A 22,457-nucleotide genomic window follows, 5' to 3' on the forward strand; every position below is an offset into this window, starting at 1 on the left:
ATACCAGTGGAACCCCTGGAGGGGAAATCAGCCATATGTCACTTTTGCCACATGACTGACCCACTATCTTTTCTGAACACACCTTTCTTTGGTGTCATCCTTTAAATATCATCCATAACTCCTTGTTTGTAATATGTTGGGGGTCTCATATCCAATGTGAGCCTTTCCATCACCCTTTGGGTGATCCTCAACTTCAATAAATATCTTGCTTATCAGGTTTGCAGATGGGAAAGATAGCTTGCATGAATGAATTGGGATGTAAAATTCTCTCAACAGTTCAGAACAATGGACTTCATATGGTAAAATTTAGTAGGGATAAATATAACATTCTATTAGAGTTTTAAAAATCAGCTATATGTTTTGTATGATTTCACTTGCATAATGGATATCATAATGCTTGCTTTCTCAGTGGGTGGAGGAGGAGCATAAGGAAGGGAAATAATTTGGAGCTCAAATTTTTAAAAAGAATGTTTAAAAATATGAAAAATTTAAAAATCAGCTGTACAAGTATAGGGGACAATATAATGCAATGGAAAGAACACTGGCTCTGAAACCAGAGAACCTGGGTTTGAATCTTGCCTCTGAAACTTAATTGCCATGTGATCTTGGGCAAGCTACTTTAAGGTCACTGGGCTTCAGTTTTCTCATCTATGAAATGAGAGGATTGGACCCTTTGGAGGTCCCTTTTAACTCTGTGATTTGAAGGGAAGCATAGCCAAGTATATATATGAGGAAAGAAATGGCTCATGTTCTTCACATATTTGATGAGCATATAGAAATATATATATGTGTGGGTGCATATTTATTTTATACTTTTAAATTTTATTTAATTTGTTTTGATTACCATTGAGGACAGAACCAAGAACAATGAATAGAAGTGGCAGAAATAGCATTTCAGGTCAATGTTAGGACAAACTTTCTATCAACTAGAGATATCTAAAATAGAAGGTGCTGCCCCAAGAGGTAGTGGGTTACCCTGTATTATAAGTCTTCAAGCAAAACTAGGTGACCATTTGTTAGGAAAAAGAGATTCTTGGTTAAGTACAGACTAGTCTAGATGATCTCTGATAACCTTTCCTGCTCTGAGATTTTGTAAAAGAGTAGGATTGTGAACAGCCAATGAGTTTTCACTTAGAACACAATAGAAAAGATGGCAAAGTGAACACATTCACCAATTGACAAGGAATAGATAACAGAAAACTGAAGAACTATCTGATAGATTATCTAAAAAGCAATCAACCAACAAGTATTTATTAAGCACCTACTGTGTGCAAAGTATTGCATTAGGTCTGGCGATACAAGAACTTACAATGAAATGAAGCTTATTTGCAATGAGCTCATATTCAGTGAGTAGCTTCAAAGAGCCCCATGGCTTTAGTTAGGCATTAGCTCTTTCCTTTGAGTATGACCTTGAAGAATACTGACCCAAGTATTCATGAGAAACATTTAAGCCGTAAGCCCTGCCTAACAAATGAGGGACTTTTACTAAAGGACCTCTAGGATCCTTCTGGATTTGATGGAAAGTAACCTAACATTTATTAAGGTAAAGGGGCCCTTTGCAACTCACTGAATATGTTGCTCATGAGGATCCCCATTCTTCCTCCCATCATCCCTCCCAGAAAACTAGATAGCCTCCTTCCTTCAAGGAGAGTCTAAGTGGAAGAGTCACAGTCAAGGAGCTATTGGAGACTCTGGCAAGCTGGGGGCAAGGACTACCTAGGTCAAAATGTGAGGTGGATTTGGGGTACATTAGAGAACATGCTGTTTTCCCTGACATTACTGATAACAAGGCTGTTCCACTTCAGGGATGTCATGAAACTTGGATTCAGTAAGCCATGGCCAGAAGCAATGAAGATGATTACTGGACAATATAACATGTCAGCAAAACCTCTCATGGAGTACTTTAAGCCCCTGCTTGACTGGCTCATTGCAGAGAATGTTCGTAATGAAGAAGTCCTGGGTTGGCCTGAATTTGGCTGCTTCATCTATGATGATGGTACTATTACTACTACTATTACTATCACTACTACTATTACAACTACTGCTACTGCTCCTCCTCCTTCTAATGCTACTATTACTGCTACTGCTACTACTACTATTGCTATGACTACTACTACTACTACTACTACCACTACCACGACCACTACCACCTAACATTTCATATAGAGCCTACTCTCTGCCAAACAATATGCTAAGCACTTTGCAAATATCAAAATTTTAATATTACACAAAAAATTATTCTCATAACAACCTGAGGAGATAGGTGCTATTATTTCCATTTTTACAGATGAGGAAACTGAGGCAGGAATTATATTACTTACCCAGGGTTACACAGCTAGTGTCTGAGGCTAGATTTGAACTTGGGAAAATGAGTCTTCCTGACTCCAGGCCCAGTGGACTATCCACTCCACCATCTAACTAACCTAGTTAGTTAGTGCAGCTTAGATTGGCACCAGCCAAAACCTTGCCTCCAATTTTGGGCCTCAATTCTGGCCTAAATTTCAACCCTATAATATATGTGTGTGTGTATGTGTATATATACACATATATGTGCCTGTATTCTACATGTATGTATATACATACACACAGGGTAGCATAGGGATAGAGCGTAGAGCACTATGCCTGGAGTCTAGAGGATCTGGGTTCATATCTGTCCTCAGACTCTTCTAGATGTATGAACCTGGTCAAGTTGCTTAACCCCAATTGCCTAGCCCTTACCACTCTTCTGCCTTAGAATCAATACTTAGTATAGGTTTATAATGTTATACTATATCATACATAGTATGGTATAGATTTATACACTATGACTGTGATGGTCAATCTATGGCACACATGCCAAAGATGGCACACAGAGTGTTCTATATGGGCACATGGTCACCCTCTCTACCCCCCCCCAGCTTGTTACTAGAAAGGCAGAAGGACTTGAACAGATCTGCTCCCCTTTCCCTTTCCATTGTGCCTGATGACATTTTTTTCTATTCCCCACCCCTCTGCCCAGCAGCCAATGGGAGTGCATGGGGGTTTAGGTGGGCAGCTCACAGGTGGCAGAGCTGGAGGGGAGCAGAGTGCTCAGGCCACTCCACTCCCCTTCTCTACACTGACTGAGAATATTCCTCATTTCACTGGCCCTTCTACTATAGTGCAGCAGTGGTGAATCTTTTAAAGATGGTATGCCAGGCCCCACTCCCAACCCACCCACCCCCAGACCAAGTACTACTCTCCCTGCCCCCTGTACCACCCCTTACCCCAGACAGGAAGGAGGAAGTGCTCCTATTGGCTGCTGGGCAGAGAGGTAAAGAAGTGGGGAATATCCTCAGGTGCACAGAGGAGAGGGAGGGGAACAGCTCCACCCTGAGACCCTCTGACTTTCTAGTAATGAACTCTGGCAGGTAACTACAGGTGTGCCCACAGAGAGAGCTCTGCATGCCCTCTGTGGCACCTGTGCCATAGGTTTGCCACTGAGGTATAATAGTATAATACAGATTTATACACTATAGTATAGTATGTAGTATAGATGTTGTTAAGGGTTAATGTTTGGTAGGAGTTTGACAAAGTTGAGGACCCTTATCCAGAGTCACATAGCTAATAAGTAGAAAATTATTCTGGGATCCATAAGGTTCCTGAGGAGTTATGACACTGTTATCTGTTTTTTATTGTTTATTGTTTGTTTGTTTTTTTTTTTTGCTTATAACACTTACTTCCATCTTAGATCAATACTATGTATTAGTTCCAAGGCAGAAGAATGAAAAGGGCTACACAATCAAGGTTAAGTGACTTGCCTAGGATCACACAGCTAGGAAGTATTTGAGAACAGATTTGAACCCAGGTTTTCCTGTCTTTAGACCTGGGTCTCAATCCACCAAGCCTCCTAGTTGTTCCTTCTATTACTTCTTTAAGAAGACAGTAAGACAAGAGGAGCAGAACCAGGAGAACATTGTACACAGAGATTAATACACTGTGGTATAATCGAACGTAATGGACTTCTCCATTAGTAGGCGTGTAATGTCCCTGAACAATCTGCAGGGATCTAGGAGAAAAAACACTATTCATAAGCAGAGGACAAACTGTGCGAGTAAAAACAATGAGGAAAAGCAACTGTCTGACTACAGTGGTTGAGGGGACATGACAGAGGAGAGACTCTAAACGAACACTCTAATGCAAATACTAACAACATGGCAATGAGTTCGAATCAAGAACACATGTGATACCCAGTGGAATCACGCGTCGGCTATGGGGGGTGGGGGGGAGGAAAAGAAAATGATCTTTGTCTTTAATGAATAATGCCTGGAAATGACCAAATAAAATATTATAAAATTTAAAAATATATATTAAAAAAAGAAGACAGTAAGAACTTAGCTAAGTAATACAATGGATAGAGAGATAGACCTGGAGTTGGGAGGACCTGGGTTCAAATCTGTTCTCAAATACTTCCTAGCTGTGTGATCCTAGGCAAGTTACTTAACTTTGATTGCCTAGCCATTGTCATTCTTCTTTAGAATTGATACTAAGTCAGGAGGTAAAGATTAAAAAAAAAAGATAGAGGCAGTGGCAAGAGTGACAGGAGACAGTCATTTATGGCACATAAGTGTTAGACATTCACCTTTAACAATGTATCTGCTATAGTATATCATATATGGTATAGTATAGATTTATATAGTATAGTATAAAGTTTAGTATATTTATATAGTATAGACTTATACACAATTATATAGTATATCATATATGGTAGAGTATAGATTTATACACTTTAGTATAGCATAGATTTATATGCTATAGTATAATATATCATATATGGTATCATATAGATTTATATAGTATAGCATATAGTATAGCTTTATACCCTGTTGTATAGTATATCATATATGGTAGAGTATGGATTTATACATTATAATATAGTATACAGTATAGATTTATATGCTATAGTATAATATATCATATATGGTATAGTATAGATTTATATAGTATAGCATATAGTATAGCTTTATACCCTGTTGTATAGTATATCATATATGGTAGAGTATGGATTTATACATTATAATATAGTATACAGTATAGATTTATATGCTATAGTATAATATATCGTATATGGTATAGTATAGATTTCTACATTATAGTATAGTATATAATATAGATTTATACACTAAAATATAGTATACAATATAGATTTATACACTATTTTATAGTACATCACATATGGTACAGTATAGATTTACATGCTGTAGTATAGTATATAGTATAGATTTACATGCTGTAGTATAGCATATAATATAGATTTACATGCTACAGTACAGTATGTAGTATAGATAGTATATCATATATGGTATAGTGTCGATTTATACGCTATAGTATAGTACAGATTTATATACTCTAGTATAGGGCTTTTTTTAAAGCTAATTCGAGTGGGAGGGAGAAGGGGCTCGGGGAAGGTTGATTTCCCCTAATACTTACTCTGGCTCTGCTATGTTTTCCCTAGCAGAAAAAAAAGTGAGAATCCTGCCTCTGAGTTTGAACTCCACCAACACAGTTGCTGGGCAGTGGCTGCTGCTGGCCATGTGCCTACTACTAATGCTGCTCATAGCAAGTCTACTCTATGAGGCTGTAGCGGAGCAATACAGGACATCTGACCCCGATAAGGAAGGCACATTTCCTGGGATCCCTGGGAAAATCCCGCATGCTGTCAGGAGCCAGTACCTGCTTTTCATCTTGAGTCTGTTTCTGCTGCTCTCTGTGGTGTTGCTCTCTGTCTGTGTCTTCTTCCTCAACTCCAAGAAACACTGGAATTTCAGTTCCAATAGGGAACAAAGTGAAAAGTAGGGGTCTTTGGCTTAGGAACAAAAGGCAGTCCCTGTGATGTAGACTGTATTTATATGGGGGGGGGTGTAAAGGGGTAAATTGGGTGCAGAAGGTGGGGGGGTTAGAGATACCAAGAATAGAGGTTGTTTAGCTGGATCTGTGTTTGTGACGAGGTAGCTCTGGGTATGGGGATGATTGTGGATGGCTACGATTATGTGTGCTCCTATATCACTACAGGCCTGTGGCTAGATGTGCAGTTATAGGTGTAAGTGACTGATAGGGTGGCTGGATATGTATGCTACATGCCTGTGTATGACTGTGATATGTTGTGGGTTCAAATACATCTGAAGTCTCTAAGATTTATCTCTTAGTCCCCTTTTGGGGGCTAAAGAACCTTTGCTCTAGTCATCTATCTCTATCATCATATGGTCTATCCACCTTCCACCAATCCTTAGGACTTGGGTCTTCAAGTCAGTCATGTTTTGCATTCTCTTGAACCCCTGGCAATTGGCTGAAAGTGAGGGAAGGAGGGTAGTCCTAGTCGGAAAGGGTGCTGCTGATACCCCATTAAAAATAAATGTTACTTTATTGGATTTTTATTGGAAAAGAATTACTTTATTGGAATATTTGCATGTATTATAAATGTCACAATACGCTGACCAAAGATATTCACCATATCTCCTTCCCTGCAACATAGAAGAATTGTTAGGTCTCATCTAGACATGTGTGGTGCCAGAAGTGTCAACTTTCAAACCCCTAGACTCCAAGTACTAAAGAACCAGGCCAAGCTATAGGGGAGAGGCTAAGAAATTGGGCCCAGCACCCAAATAATAATTAACTTATTTAATATTTAAATGGTATCCATCTATAGCCATTTAGGTCAAGTTGGTTCTGATCAGTATACCTTCTCTATCCCACCCCACCATCCTCTGGTCCTCATGCACATTCCTGGTTATCCTGGGAAATGAGAGATAAGAAAATATCTTTCTTGACTTCTCATAAAAATTCCCTGAGGAGAGGGAGATTAGGGAAGTCAAGTTTGGAGGGAAAGGGGTGGTGAAGTTGATAAAGGGATTTAAAAATCTTGAAGGGTAAGTTCTCTGGAGATATCCCTGGGAACAGACCAATCTTTTCCCTACTGCCTTCCTATAACATGATGAGAAAATTTAAAAAGGAAATTAACCTCCAAGAATTTGAAGACCCTTAGGATGGCTTCCTCTTTCTGTCCCAGGCCCTTTACTCTAGTCCTATGCCCCTATTCCCCCAAATACAGACACTCTTTGCAAAGCAAAAAAATAAAACAATTATTCATTCTACCCACAGACTTGCCCATTGGTTTTCAGGAGGAGCTGCTCCAAGTTTCTTTGGTATCTGGATTTTAAAAAATGATGATGTTGACAGTACTTTAAGGTTTGCAAATGCTTTACAAATATTCTCATTTGATCTTTTTGACTCTGAGAGTAGATGCTAGAATTGCCTCAATTTTACAGATGAAGAAACTGAGGCTGGTAGAAGCTAGTTGACACTTATCAGGGGTCACATAGCTAGTAAGTAGAAAATTATTCTGGGATTCATAAGGTTCCTGAGGAGTTATGACACTGTTATCTGTTTTTTTGTTGGGAGTGGAGTTGCTTATAACACTTACTTCTTGATCTTAGGATCAATACTACTTATTGGTTCCAAGGCAGAAGAGTGGTACGAGTTAGGTGATGGTGGTTAAATGATTTGCCCAGGGTCACACAGCTAGGAAGCATCTGAAGTCAGACTTGAACTCAGGACTTCCTGTCTCTAGACCTGGGGTCTCAATTCACCAAGCCTCCTAGTTGTTAACCAAGTAATACAGTGCATAGAGAGACAGACCTGGAGTTGGGAGGACCTGGATTCAAATCTGTTCTCAAATACTTCCTAGCAGTGTGATCCTAGGCAAGTCACTTAACCTTGATTACCTAGCCCTTTTCATTCTTCTATCTTAAAATTGATACTGTCAGAAGGTAAAGATTTAAAAAAAGACAGAGGCAGTGGCAAGAATGATAGGAGACAGTCGTTTATGGCACATAAGTGTTAGACACACTCACCTCTGACACTCAACCCCAGTGAGTGATGGACTAGGAGATGGGGATCCCTCCACTTTGCTCTTCTCTAACAGATACAAAAAGGTAAGTGACAGAATTGTTCACCTCCAGCCCCACACTCTCCTCTCACATGGTTTCTTTCCCTGTCCCCCAGAATTCCTTACTTTAGGAACAGAAGGGACTAGATGTTCTGTCACTGTGTCCTAATGATTCCCCAAGGGATTGAATGAAGCAGAAGAGCAGTAAGGCCTAGGCAACTGGGGTTAAGTAACTTTCCCAGGGTCACACAGCTAGGAAATACCTGTTGTCAGATTTAAACCCAGAACCTCCCATCTCCAAGCCTGGCTCTCTATCCATTGAGCCACCTAGCTTCCCCAATACATTTATATTCTTTAAAATTCTTAAGGACTCCACAAAAAGCTTTTGTTCATGTGGGTTCTATATCAGTATGTCTTAGTATTATGAAGATAGTTTGGCTTTGTAGAAGTCCTGAAAGAGTGTTAGGAACCCAAAGACTCTTGGACCAAATTTCTGAGAACTTCTGGAATGGGAGGATGCTGTAGTTTTATGTACATCAGCAGACATTTTCTCTACCATCTAGTTACTAGTGAAATGAGAAAAACACTGAATTCAGAGTAAAGTTTGTTTTTGTCTTTATTGCCTCTTTACTTCTGGCAAGTCTTTACACTTCTCAAGGCTTCAGTTTCCCTCTTCTGCAAAATAAGACAGAGAGAGAACAGTGAAGCAAAGATCTGTGCAAAGGCATATAGGTCTGAAATAATCAGCACTTAGCACAGTGCCTGGTATATAGCAGTTCCTTAATAAATGCTTTTTGATTGAATTTGAGGACACAAGAACTGGCCCCTATTAGAAATCTCATTCACCATAGAGGTAGAGGGGAGGACAACTCTTTCCCACTGCTTCCTTTGCTTCCTTTTGGTATAGTCCCTGAGCCCAGATATATGACCCCTTTCTTAATCCTTTCTGTGACTTGAAGATTTCAGTCTGATCCCTGAGAATCCCAAAGATCCAGAAGATTATGTGGGAAGAGTTTCAAGAGATCAAAAGGGTAAAATGAGTGTTGTGAAGAAAAGTACTAGATGAACTATTTATATAATTCCAGCTCTACTACTGACTGTTGTTTGACCTTGGACAAGTCTCCTTCTGGACGGTTTTCCTTTCCTTAGAAATGAAGGGAGAGGACTAGATTATCTCTAAGGTCCTTTCAATTCTGATGTCCAAAATTCTGTGAACTATTTGACCTTCTCCAACCTTTCATTGTCCATTCTGCTCAAAAAACCTGTCCTGAGGGGTAAATCAGGACTGGTCAGATCAGACAAGTTCTGTTTGATCAGTTTGATCAGACTGGTCAAAGCTGATCCAGCAGGACCATAAGCATTATGCCTAATTGGGTAGGACTAGGAAGGAAATACATATCCTGCGTCCTTTCTCAATATCCCCCCACCAAAAAGCCCCCAAATTTTTTTCAGGCTCCGCCCATGATCCTGCCCCTTCTCGCCCTCAAGCTCCTCCTTTTCAGCACCACGATAGGGACAGTTCCCAGGGTCGCGGCAACCTCTGTCTTCCCGTCTCTTCAGAAGCAAAGTGGGGCTACCCGGGCAGGACCTCAGGGAAGCTGCTGCCGGTGGAGGTTAAGATCTGCAGTAACCCTGCACCTTGGCAGGGGTAGGGGGAGTCCTCCCCTCGGAGGCGGCATCCACCCACCTCCAGCAACCTGCAGTTGTTGACTGAGAAGGTGCCGGGACGATCGGGATTCCAGGCTCCTGGGCCCATGCAGCCAAAAGATGCCGATTCGCAGGGGGCATGTGGCGCCCCAGAACACTTATTTGGATACAATCATTCGAAAATTCGAGGGCCAGAGTAAGTGTATGAGAGTGTGTGAGTGTGTGAGAGTAGGTGTGTCTTCTGGATAGATTGAGGGTTGGGAGGAATCAAGAAGGATAAGGGGTCTGGAAAAGTTTTAAAAGGTGAGGAATGGAGAAAGAAGAGAGCTGGAGAGGATTGTTCTATGCCCTGGGTTTCCCGTGGGGGAAGGCAGGATGCTGCCTGTTTCAAGCTTCTTAAACTCCAACCTCAATCCATCAGCAACCTATCTTGTTTCTTTTTGCACAATCATCCCTAAGTTCTTTTCCCAGGTGGAGAGAGGAGATAAACGGGACTCTTGTCTCTGCTCAATTTTTTTCCTAGTTGAACAAAATTTAATCTGTTTCAGTTCAATGCAACAAAAACTTATTATTCATCAGGCATTGTGCACAAGGTACTTTGTTGTGCAGAGAACAGCACCTTTGTCCTCTCCCTGCACACTTTTCCCATGCTCTGATGTGAATCAGCCACTCTGGGGAAGCCAATAGCTCTATTCCTCTCTCTCCCCCTTACAAACTCTCCATCCTCTCCATCCTCACTCTCCATATTCCCATTAGTCCCTGGCATTTATTCCTAGTCACTACCTATTGATTTCACGATAGCTAACACTCACAATCCACCCCACCCCCTTAGCTTGAATCTTCCTTTCACTTGTCCCTTTCCCTGTCCCATTTATTAACCCTACTCAACTTCACTCCCAAGCATTGACTTCCTCCTGCTTCTTAGGCCGAAAGTTCCTGATCGCCAATGCCCAGATAGAGAACTGCGCCATCATTTATTGCAATGACGGGTTTTGCCAGCTCTTCGGTTACTCCCGAATGGAGGTGATGCAGCGACCCTGTACCTGTGACTTCCTCACTGGCCCTGACACCCCACCGAGTGCTGTGTCCCGACTGGCACAGGCTCTGCTGGGTGCTAAGGAATGCAAACTGGAGATCCTCTATTACCGAAAGGATGGTAAGATCAGGCTGTGTTGGAATATAGGAGAGAGGAGAAGGTAGGGTCAACTGGACCCTCAGCTCCTCCGTAAAAATGAGGCCATTGAACTAGATAATCTTGAAGGCTCTCTCTAGTTCCATATTTCTCTGAACCTTAGATAATGGGGCCAAATAACTAGTATCAGAGTTGGGAGACCAGGAGCAGGGATCTAGGATCAGCCAAACGATGAATTCTATCATTATTCCTTGATCTGGGATATAGGGATACAGTGGAAAGAACTCTGGACATTGAAGTGGAAAAGCTGGATTCTAGTTGCAACTCTGCTACTTTCTGGTTAATTAACATTGATCAAGTTACTTCCCTTGGGCCTCAGTTTCTTCCTCTTTTAAATCAATGAGTTGAACTAGTTGATCTTTAAGAGACCTCTTCTAGCTCTTAAAAAAAAAATCCCAGGGGGTATCTAGATAGCTTAGTGCATAAGGAGCCAGACCTGAAGATGGGAAGTCCTGAGTTCTAAACTGACCTCAGACACTTCCTAGCTGTGTGACCCTGGGCAAGTCTCTTAATAATTCATTGCCTAGCCCTTACCACTCTTCTACCTCAGAACCAAAACATAGTATTGATTCTAAGATGGAAGGTAAGGGTTTTTTTTAAAACCTCTTTAAACCATTTATGGATATATTTCTAATCCCTGTGGAGCTGAGAGACCTCATGGCCAGAGGTAGAGCCAGACTTCATTCAGGCTTTTGCTTTGGTCAGGGTTTGACTACCTAGTGGCCAAGGCCTGTATCCTGAGGACCTTTCTAGTGCTAACGGTTCCTTCCCACCCCCTCTACCCTTAACCTCCTGGCTAACAAACCTAGGAAGCGCCTGCTATGCTCAGTCACTATCAGCCCCAGCTGTCAGACAGCTGGGATAGAAATTAACTTTCCCTGATCTCTCTCTGTGTGGGCAGGGATTAGGGAATTTAGTCACTCATCCTCTCCTTCAGAGCCTCCACTGATCCCAGAGCCTCAGGAAGTATAGTCAGGCAGAGGAAAGGAAGAGTTGGGTTTGATACAATGGGAAGTGTCCTGGATTTAGTCAGAGGACCTGGTTCAAATCCCATCTCTGTTACTTACCACCTGTGTAACCTTGGGCAAGAATTACTTAAAAGTCTCTCAGATTCAGTTCTTCCTCTGTAATATAAAGGGGTTAGACTAGAGCAGTCATGGCTAGTCTTTTAGGGGTGAGAAATGTCTTTAGGTGTGGGTGAAGAGGGGGAGGGGAGGAGCACAGCCTGAGTCCCTCTGGATTTCTAGTAACAAATTCTGGCAAACTGTGCTGTGGTGATGGTGCACATGCCCACAGAGAGAGCTCTGAGTGCCCCCACTGGCACACATGCTATCGGTTTACCTCCATGAGACTAGAGGGTCTGGAAGGTCTGTTGCATCTTTAAATCTAGGATTCTGCAGTGGAAGTTCCATCATAACCCCAGCCTTCTAGAATTGCTGAGAAGGTGTTTTATAAAGTAGGGAGTATAAAGTATAAAGTAGGCTCTTTACTAAGTACCTTGCCTCTCCTCTTCCACAGCAGGATGATGAGGACTGTCTTTTGCTTACTCCAAGATTCAGAGAGCCTCTTAAAATGAATTACTGCTTTTTGTGTATTATAAGAGTTGCAATATTTATTTAAGGATTTCTTTTTTTAATTACTGCTTCTAAAGAGTCAGCATTACAAGAAGGGACAGAAGAGGCTTGGACAGAGAGGTAGAGTAGGAGATGGGAGTCAGACTTCATGATACATCCCACTAGTCATTTGCCTGGACCCAGTCACCCCACTGGAGTTAGAATAATAAAATATCACAGCTGGAAGGAATGTTTGAAATCATAAAATCCCAGCCTGCCTACTGTTACAATTAAAATTTAGTTTCTTTGCTAAACGTATTATATTTTTATGAGGTTTATTAAAGATTAAGAAATAAAGAAATTACAGAAAATACAAAATAAGAAAACACGTGCAACCTGCATCTTGCTGGCTAGGTAGAGAGCTGCAGAAGCGGAGAGAGAGCACGAGTAGGTGGAGAGCCCCTTTAAATAATAATTTGTGATCTCCCACTCAGGTGAGATTCAAGGAGATTATAGGGCAATCTGGGAACTAGCAAGGACTTCTGGGGATTGAAGTCTGGGGTTCAAATCTCCATTTTTACACTCCCCCATTTTACAGATGAGGAAATTCAGACCTAGAGAAAGGAAATGACTTGTCCAAGAAAGCATAGTGAATCAGAACTAGAATGGAGGGTTCTTGGTTCCTAATCCTGTGCTTTTTCTACTACATCACAATCTTTCTTCTGTAGAGCACATAGAAAAAATAGTTTGGGGCTGAAAGACAGGTTAAGAGAAGGGACCCTGAACTTCCCACTTATGCGAATAGAAAATTTCAGGCCTTTTTTGCATTGGAAAATGGGTGTGAAAGCCTGTGGTCCATCTACATAATATGAACTGTGGACATGATATAAACTTATGCTCCATGTTTAAGGAGAACTTTATCTAAATAAAAGGCTCACGTAGGCAGAATTGCTCCTGTTGCTGCCTTAATGAACAGCTAGCAGAATTAGAAGGGGAAAGAGAGAAGTGTAAAGAGTACATGTGTGTGTTAAGTGAGGGGAAGTTGATTGATATGAGAGAAAGGAGAAAGAAGAGAGAGAAAGCGAAACTGCTTTTAATTAGGAAGATGGGCTTTTTCTCAGTGGAGTAAGCCCCCTGAGGACTTTCAAGTTTAATAGACTCAGAAAAACTGCAACTATACCTTCTCAGTGCTATTGTTGTAGAAATAATCAATGGCCAGAGGAAAAAGAAGCATCTCAGAGTATGAAGAGACTTGAAGGAATGAAAGGAGTGTCAGAGAAATAAGAAAGATCCCATGGCAGTGAAAAATGTCTCCATAAAATGAGAATATTCTCATAGATTAGGGTATCTCTCTGCTAGGACTACTCAGCCTGAACTGGAAGTATCTGAGAAAATATTGGATAAGAGAAGGGAGAAAAGCTTCCAACATCATCTTTGTCATTCTGCCTCAAAGAAGATGTGTACCAAATCTGTTCCAGTAGGAGACTTTCCAGTGGTGGAAAGATGCAATGACTGTCATACCTGGGGACTTTCAAAACCTCTTCCTGTCCCCAGTTCTCTTGACTATTTTGCTTCTTAGTCCTTGAGGCATCTTAATACCAACTCTGAGTTAAGTGCTTATTATGTGGAGTCTAGAATATTATCCAGGGGGAAAATTTGAGACTCTATTCACTAATACACCTTTTGGTGTACTCTAATCATATGGTCCTTTTTTAACCATGTTAATATGCAGTACATCTTCTTTTACCTTTTATTTATTGCACTTGCCATAGGGATTGGCTCAAAGTGTTCTTCTCCAGTATCCTGCTTCCATATATCCTTTCATCCCTTGATCTTGGGATCCCTAAGATTGGAGGAAATAATCCAAGATAGAATACTAATTGGTCATTGGCAAACCCCCTTTTTCTGCCCTATCCCCCTAAGGCTTCAGATAAATGGATGCTCCCTTAACAATTCCCAGAGAGCCATATTGTCTTTCCCATTGTTTAGTTAAAGAAAATGTGACCCAAAAGAAGACAAATAAGTGAAAGGTCACATAGTAAACCAAAACCAAAACTTGGATCCAGGAACTTTAATCTCTAGCCTTTTCCTTTGAAATCTAGCCTTCACCTCTTCTTGCTTTTAGCCCTCTCATTGAACTTTCTAGGACAAATGAGGAATCTGATGGAGAGTTGGAGGATATGGGTAGAGATGGAGATGGGAAAAGGGATGGATACAAAAAGGTTTTGTTCAGCCAGCCCTTTCTCCTAGGAATCCTAAGGCTCCTTCCCCCATCAATGCTCATGTAAGGTCATAGAATTCCATCCTCACCTTCCTTGGCCTCACTCCATTTTCTTGACTCAAACCAGAGATTTATCCACGGAACACAGAAAAGCAGTAGGGGATGGAAGTTTGAAAAAGCTTGACATAGGGCTAAGGTTAGGAGGCCCCTCCATGGGAAACAAAAAGGGAAAAAGAAAGGAAAGCGAGAAGAAATCAGACTCATATGATCTTTTTCACCCAGGGTAACAAAATCTCTTAGATATAGGGAAGTTAAGTTGGTGGCTTCAAAAGCTACCCCCTCTGCCAGAAGGTCCATTGCATCAGAGGATACAAGTTCAAACTGGGATCTGTCTGAGGGATACAGTCATAGAAAATATGTGATTAGTATGACCATTACCATAGATTAAATGGAAAGACTTAGGTAGAGGGGAATTTGTCCTAGGGATTTAAAAGACATTGATAAAGATTTGGGTTCAGATGTCCTTGAGTTGCAATAGGAAGAGCACCAAACTTAGAGTCAGGGTTTTAATACTAATTCTGCAGAATGTCTTTTATAACATTGGAGAATTCACTTCTTCCTAGGTTTCAGAGCCCTTATTTACAAAATGAGATCAGACAAAATGACTTCTGTGGTTTCTTCCAGACCTAAGATTCTATAAGCAAATTATTCACTTAAAAGCATTTTGAAGGGGTAGTTAAGTGGCTCAGTGGATTGAGAGGCAGGCCAGAAAGTCCTGGGTTCAGATCTGACCTCACATACTTACTAGCTGTGTGGCCCTGGACAATTCACTTAGCCCCAATTGCCTAGCCTAACTGCTCTTCTCTCTTGGAACCTATACATAGTATTGATTCCTAAAAGAAAGGTAAGGGATTTTTAAAAAGAGCACTTGGGGTATTGTTAGCTTCTGGGGTAGGTCTTCTGTGCTAAAGACAGGGCATTATTTCTGGAATGGAGAGGGATAGGGAGAACTCAGATGGGAAATAACTTTTCCAGCTCATTAGTCATAGCTCCATTTGGAAGAAAAAGAGATTTGGGCAACCCAAGTGATTTTAAGAGGAGTGGACTGAACCTAGCCCTGAAAGAAAAAGGGAAAGTGTAAGGAGCCTGGCCAGGACTAGATTAGGTTATTTGGGAGAAAAGTCACCAAGATCCTTTCCCAAAATATCATTTTCCTCTCAATGTTAGGGACCCCTTCCTTATACTAGAGAATACCTGGTCCAATCCCTGATAGCCCCCCACTACCACAGGTGACAGAGGAAGTCATGGAAGGTGGGGATTTTTCTATTACCTTCTCCATTCCCTGAGCCCTTTGAATAGAATTAAGGAGGTGGCTAAAGGAGCAAAGGGGGTAAGAGACAGTGTGAGGTGAGTGGGGAAAAAAGCAAAATAAGGAAAGAGAGAAGGTGTGAGCAACAGAAGTGGGAGAAGGAGAGAAAAAAGGGAACTGAGAAAGATAAGTGGAAAAGAGAAAACAGAAGATGGACAAGCACAAGGGAAAGTGCGTGCCTATGCACATGGTTTGAGATGACCATTTTTTAGACTCTAGACTGGAGAGAAAGAAGGTGAGAAAGGAGCCCCTGGTCATCTGAAGGATAATCATGTGCCAGTCCTATCTCCCCTGGAGAGTTATTCCAAAAGCAGACAGAATAAGGCACAGAGAAACAGGGATAAGACTGAGGAAAAGGCCAGTTAAATCAGACAAGTAAGAGAGGCAGCTAGGTGACTCAGTGGATTGAAACCCAGACTCAAGGATGGGAGGTCCTGGGTTCAAATTTGACCTCAGATATTTCCTAATTGTGTGACCCTGGGCAAGTCACCTAACCTTCATCACCTGCTCTTCTGCCTTGAAACCATTACTGAGTCTAAAACAGAAGAGAGGGGCTTTTCTTTTTTAAATGAAGGGATTGCACTCTATTGCTCATAGCTCAGATATACATACCTCCTATGTTGTTTGGCAGTCTAAGGAATGGATAAAGTAGAGTTATAGAAGTTTGGAAGAAAGTTCCCTCCCTCCCTCTATCTATCCTAACCATCATATCTGTATTTCCTCTTGGGGAAAAGCTGGAGGTGATGTCTGTTTGTACAACTCTGACTGTTTTTATGGGAGTGAGTATATGTGACTGTCTGCTTCTGTATATAACTGGGTGTAAATATTTCTCAGGCACTACTTAGATGTCAGAGGATGAGAGTGCTGGATGTTGTGGGATTTATAAACTCCCTGGACCTGCTTGTATTGCCATCTGCGACTGAAGAGTGAGTGTTAGGGTAACAACATAGAGGGGAAAGCACTGGCCTGTAGATCTGAATCCTAATTTGCTCACTGACTCCTTTAATTGTCTGCTTCAAACTCTCATTTTACAGATGAACAAACTCAAATTCAGGAAGGAGAAGTGATTTGTCCAATGTCACTTAGTTTATTAGTAGGACTTGAATCAGACCATTCTTCTTTCCCACACTCCAGGTTGCCTTTTCTAGGTAAAAGATACTTCACCTCTCTGGACTCAGTTGTTTCATTTGTAAAATGGGTGATGGGGAAGGGTTGTGACAGAATGGCTTCATATCCATTTCTGCTAATATTCTCAAATTCTATAATTCACCAACAGGGACACGGCAGACTCACATCAGGGAAAACTTCAATAGAGACAATAGGCTAACCACCTTCTACCCATCATCATCTCCCTGCAGGGGCAGGATTCCCAATATGTTCCTCTGGCCCCCCAAGCTGAATAAATTGACTGACAGTGTCCCAACTAGAAAGGGATAGAAGTCTGGGAGAGAGGCAAAATTCTATCTCTCTTAGAAGTTGTTTGGAAGTTATTCTGTGTCTTAAAAGATGGGTGTCGAACTAATGATGCAAAGAAAGGCAAAAACAGTCCCTGCCTTCAAGGAACTTATGTTCTAATTTGGGAGACAGCATGGAAATAACTAATTGTTATTTGAGGAAAAATCTTTCCAATATTTTTAAATGGGTGTCACAGACCATAGACTACCAAACAGAAAAGGATCTTGGAAATGATCTCATCACAGAAGATGAGGAGTGGAAGGGACTTCAAAGACCATCTTTTTTTTTTTTCACATAGAGAAACTACAATTCAGACATGACTTTCTTAAAGGTCTTGACTATCCAATTCATGTTCCACATGAAATTATTACAGTTGAGTACAGAAAATTATCCTGGGGCCAATTGTGGTGTAGAGTAGAACTGGGCAAGCCCAGAGATCTAGTTTATTGAGGGAGTTGCCAGCAAGTGGTCCCCCTTTGACTTAGACCTGAAAATTCTGCCTCTGAGCTATCTCCTTTGTGTGAATGTCTCTCTACGGGGCCAAGCCCAGTAGTTGGTGCTTTGGAGTCTGGAATCTGACCTTCGAGATTCCTGCTCATGGGGAGAGATGAAGGGAAGGGGGAGAGAAAAGGAAAGGGTTGGTTCTGTTTGTTTTGCCTAGCTGCACTATGGAAATGCATCTGATATCTCTACCAATCCTGTCCTCTAACTCTGAAGTTCTCATTGCTGTTGGCTCTGAGGAACTAAGGACTGAGATCCCCCATTGCCCAAATGCCCTTAGGCTGAGGCTAAGGAGGGAGGGCAGATCCCAAAATAAAAGGCCAAATCCATGAAGCTCGACCATTCCTGTCAAACCCTGGGCACAGCTCCACTAGGCTGTACCATAGCTGATTTCATTAGCCAAATGTGATGGAGGACTTCCATAGTCAAATGGGCACCACTCTAACCTTCAAAGCTTTGGGCCATGTATCTCAGGGGGAAAAGGAGGTAAAGCAAAGAGGGGGAGGAAGTGGCTAGCTAGGAGAAGTGTCTGCCTTATTTGAAGACTCATAATCAGGCACTGTTATGGGTAGACATTATACTGGCTAGAATCAGGAAGCTGAGTTGAAGCAAGCATGGACTTGAAGTCAAGTAAAACTTAATTTGGATCCTGCTTCAAGACACTAACTATATGTAACCAAATGGCCCATGCAGAAAACTAGGACTGGAATGATGCTCATTCTGATGGAGACAATACAACTCCTATGAACACAAAAAGGAAAAAAAAAACATTAAATGCCTTCCATGTGTCAAGTACTAAATAAAGTATAAAGGCTAAGCATTTTACAAGTATTATTTTCTTTGATCCTTACCACAATCCCATGAGGTAGGTGCTGTTATTGCTCTCATTTTAGGCTGGAAAAATTGGGGCAAATAGAGATTAAGTGACTTGCCCAGGGTCACACAGACAGTAAGTATTCAAGATCAAATGTGGACACAACTCCCAGCTTTAAGAAGTACTTACTATGAATATGGGGAGGTATGTTAGGGAGAAAATTGCAAAAATATTTTCAAGGAGCTTATATTCCATCAAAGTGGTTCTATCATTCCATTATGAGCCATCAACATGCATAAGTATATGCAATAAATACAAGGTAAATTCATAGGGAAAGGTAGGTATACCTGAGTGAATAAAAAAAAAGAATTCATATAGAAAGGGGTACTTGAGCAGAATTTTGAAGGAAACAAGGGATTCTAAGGGCAGAAAGGAGAAGAGTGCATTCCAGGCATAGGAGACATCTGGTGGAAAGGCATGGTGACAGAAGGAGGAGTGTTTTTTTGTGAGAAACAACAATAATCTGATTGAACTGTGAGTATTTGTATCACCAGCACTACTTAGTACCTGACACTTTGTTATTGCTCAGTAGTGTCATGACCTCATTTAGGGTTTTCTTATCAAAGATGCTGGAGTGGCTGACCAGCTCATTTTACAGATAAGAAAACTGAGGAAAACAGGGTTCAGTGAGGCTCCCAACTAAAGACCTGGTGCTCTGTCCACTGTGCCACTTAGCTGCCTGGAACTTAGTAAACACAGAAGGTTGGGAAGTAAATGAGAAGAGAAGAAGTGAAAATAATGTATGGAGAGAATATTTTCTAAGAGTTTGGTTGTGAATGGGAGGGGAAATACAAGATGATAAGTTGAGGAGAAGGTAGGGCAGTGATGGCAAACCTTTTAGAGATGGAATGCTGGGCCCTACCCCCCCCCCAGATCTCATGATGTGCCTGCCTCCTTCAGAGACTTGTGCCATGCCCCTCCCCCAAATACATGCTGGGCACACCCTGCTCCCCTTTACCCCACACAGGGGAGGGATAAAGTGCTCTCATTAGGCTACTGGGCAGAGGAGTGGGTGAAGTGAGGAATGTCCTCAGTGAATGTAGAGAGGGGGAGGGGAGTGGCCAAAGTGTTCTGCTCCCCTCCAGCTCTGCCTCCTGTAAGCTTCTCACCTTCCCCTCCTTTCCCCCTTTCCCCGTCTTACGCTCCCATTGGCTGTTGGCCAGAGAAGCAGGGATATAAAAAATGTCCTCAAAAGAAATGGAGAGGGGGAGGGAAGCAGCACCACCCAAGTCCCTCTGCCTTTCTAGTAACAAACTGGAAGAGTGGCTGAGTGCCCACAGAGAGCACTCTGCATGCCATCTTTGACACCCATGCCATAGGTTCATCATCACTGAGGTAGGGCCTAGAGGCTATCAGCACTTTGGGTGGACCCTGGTGTAGGATTTATGAGAGGACATAGTTGCACAGAAGGGGTTGCAATCTACATGGTTGAAGTGAGTACCCAAATAGATGAGGCTGGTGATCCATTGAAATACTAAGATATAGAAATTTAGTGTTGGGTGTCAGAGGACAAGGGTTTGAGTTTGAGTTCTGCTACTTACAATCTGTATGATCTTCAGGTTTAATTTTCCCTCTCTGTATCTCAATTTCTTTATCTTTAATTAGGTGATTTCTAAGGCTTCTTTCAGCTCTCAATAACATGACATCTGAACTTTGTAGAGCTATGAAATGAATTGTTCAGTATACAAGAGTGGGTAGTAGGATAGTAATTGGAAAAGTAGGCTGAAACCAGATTGTAGAGGGGCTTGAATGCCAGAATCAGCAATCTGAACAAAGGAGACAAAGGCAAAGGAGAATCTCTGAAATTTTTTGAATGATGTGACCTGATGTTTCTCTAGAGCATATGCTCTATAAGGTGAGAGCTAGAGAACTACTTGGGTGGAAAATGAAGGTAAGGAGAGAGCCAGAGGAAAGCAAAGGACAGCCAGTGGTTCCAGGGAGTTTCTAAATCTTCTCTTCTCCCAGCCCCCCCCCAACTCCATTAATCTAATCTCCATCTGCTCAATTTTAATTAAAACAGAAACAAACCTTGAAGATTAAGCTCTGAGCCACTGGAGCTGAGCACAGTCCTCCCAAGCCCTGGTATCACTTCATCTCCCTAATGACCAGCTTAACTGCTCTCTCTGCCACTATCCAGGGAGCTGGGACCCAGACTCACCCCCATCCTCTGCATCCCCAACATACACATTTCATCCTGCCAGATCCTGGATTCTGCCCAGGACTGCACAGGACTGGGGGGTTCCAGACCATAAGATGTATGTTGTACAAGACAACTCTGTTTTCTTTGCTCTTCTCACTCTCTTTAACTTGTCTCACACATAGCCCCCTACCAAACTCCCCGAAACAACTTCTTTTGTAAGTGGTTAAGAGAAGGAGGGAAGTTTAGCCTCCCTTCCCTTGCTTTTTCCCAGTTTCCATCCTTGACCTCATTAGGACCAGAGTTAGAGAGACCAGAGTTCCTTGCTTAACCAACTTCCAGAGCTCCTGCTATTGGCCATGTCATCTCTGAAGCTGAACTGGCTTTCTTCTTAGTCACACTGCAGGACAGAGGCCAGGATAACTTAGGGTTCCTATCCTGGCTTTAAAGGTTAGGAAGCCTAACTGAATCAGCATTCCCAGCTGCTATGTACTGCTTGACTGTCCACAGCTTCATGTTTCCGCTGCCTGGTGGATGTGGTGCCCATAAAGAATGAAGACGGAGACGTCATCATGTACATTCTCAACTTCGAGGACCTGGCACAGCTCCTGGCCAAGAGCAGTAGCCAAAGCCTGACACAACATCTATTATCCCAGGGCTTCCTAAGTTCCGGTGAGATAGTCAAGGAGAGGAGGTGAGGGGAAGATGAATGTCCAAGGCTGAAGTCCTACTACCCACTGGGGAAGGAGGATCTTCACCCTGTCATTTTGTTCTATCCATGCTGCACTTGGTATCCCCACTTCCCTATTCTATCCAGGCCCTTCACCTTAGACAGCCCCCTAGCAAACATCTTTTGTAGGGAGGTGGGGAGGAGTAGAAAATCTCAGCCTTCTTGCCCTGCCCTTCAGGCCATGAAATTGCCTTCTCTAATGAAGATAATATTTTCAGAGTGCTCCTCAGGCAAGCTAGGTGGGCAAAGCTCTGCATCTGACACAGACCAGGTCAAGTATCGCACCATCAGCCAAATTCCCCAGTTCACACTCAACTTTGTGGAGTTCAACCTGGAGAAGCACCCATCGAACTCTACTACCGAGATTGAGATCATCGCACCACACAAGGTGGTGGAACGCACCCAGAACGTCACTGAGAAGGTCACTCAGGTAATGGAACCAGCTTGGACAGACAGTGTTTAGGATTAGCCAGAAAAGATGGTTGGGAAGGGAGTAGAGATGAAAGAATTCAATTCATGTTGGATTCCAGGTATAAGCATCTGTGGAGCAACTCGGGTTCTGGCCAAAGGTAGCAGGGGAGGGGACAAAGAGCTGGCATACCAAGGGTTATCTGGGAGCCGTGTCTTCTTTTCTCACCCTTTTTGCACTTTTGCTAATGCTTTTTTCCACATTGCTGTCATTTCCCAATCCCATCCCTGACTACCACATTACTAGAAAGACCCCTTCCATGGAACAATTTTTCAGATGACTTATATAGTCCACTACGTTCTGTGGTCTATATCAAGGGTAATCTGGGAGCCATGATTCTATAGGCTATTCAGTAATTATATGAGACAGTTCTCAGGTATCTCAGAGGATATAAGGCAGTTCTAGT

At 42.1% G+C, this 22,457-nt stretch overlaps 2 protein-coding genes across 3 annotated transcripts in view; both read left to right on the top strand.

Moving 5' to 3' along the window:
* Positions 1–6,386, top strand: part of LOC130457244 (angiotensin-converting enzyme-like) — a 28,267-nt gene extending 21,881 nt beyond the window's left edge. Inside the window, exons 13-14 of one of the 2 annotated variants that reach the window (XM_056817056.1) lie at positions 1,806–1,996; positions 5,474–6,386. In XM_056817056.1, coding sequence (XP_056673034.1) covers positions 1,806–1,996; positions 5,474–5,814 — 532 coding nt within the window. In that variant the 3' untranslated portion in view covers positions 5,815–6,386. The remainder of the gene's footprint in view (positions 1–1,805; positions 1,997–5,473) is intronic. The other variant, XM_056817057.1, reaches the window with a different exon arrangement.
* Positions 6,387–6,520: 134 nt separating this feature from the next.
* Positions 6,521–22,457, top strand: part of KCNH6 (potassium voltage-gated channel subfamily H member 6) — a 49,862-nt gene continuing 33,925 nt past the window's right edge. Inside the window, exons 1-4 of the mRNA XM_056814670.1 lie at positions 6,521–9,746; positions 10,476–10,706; positions 21,363–21,524; positions 21,801–22,012. Of these exons, the coding sequence (XP_056670648.1) occupies positions 9,671–9,746; positions 10,476–10,706; positions 21,363–21,524; positions 21,801–22,012 (681 nt within the window). The 5' untranslated portion in view covers positions 6,521–9,670. The remainder of the gene's footprint in view (positions 9,747–10,475; positions 10,707–21,362; positions 21,525–21,800; positions 22,013–22,457) is intronic.

This window comes from Monodelphis domestica, chromosome 2 (assembly GCF_027887165.1).
Source record: "Monodelphis domestica isolate mMonDom1 chromosome 2, mMonDom1.pri, whole genome shotgun sequence".
NCBI classification, from domain to species: Eukaryota; Metazoa; Chordata; class Mammalia; order Didelphimorphia; family Didelphidae; genus Monodelphis; species Monodelphis domestica.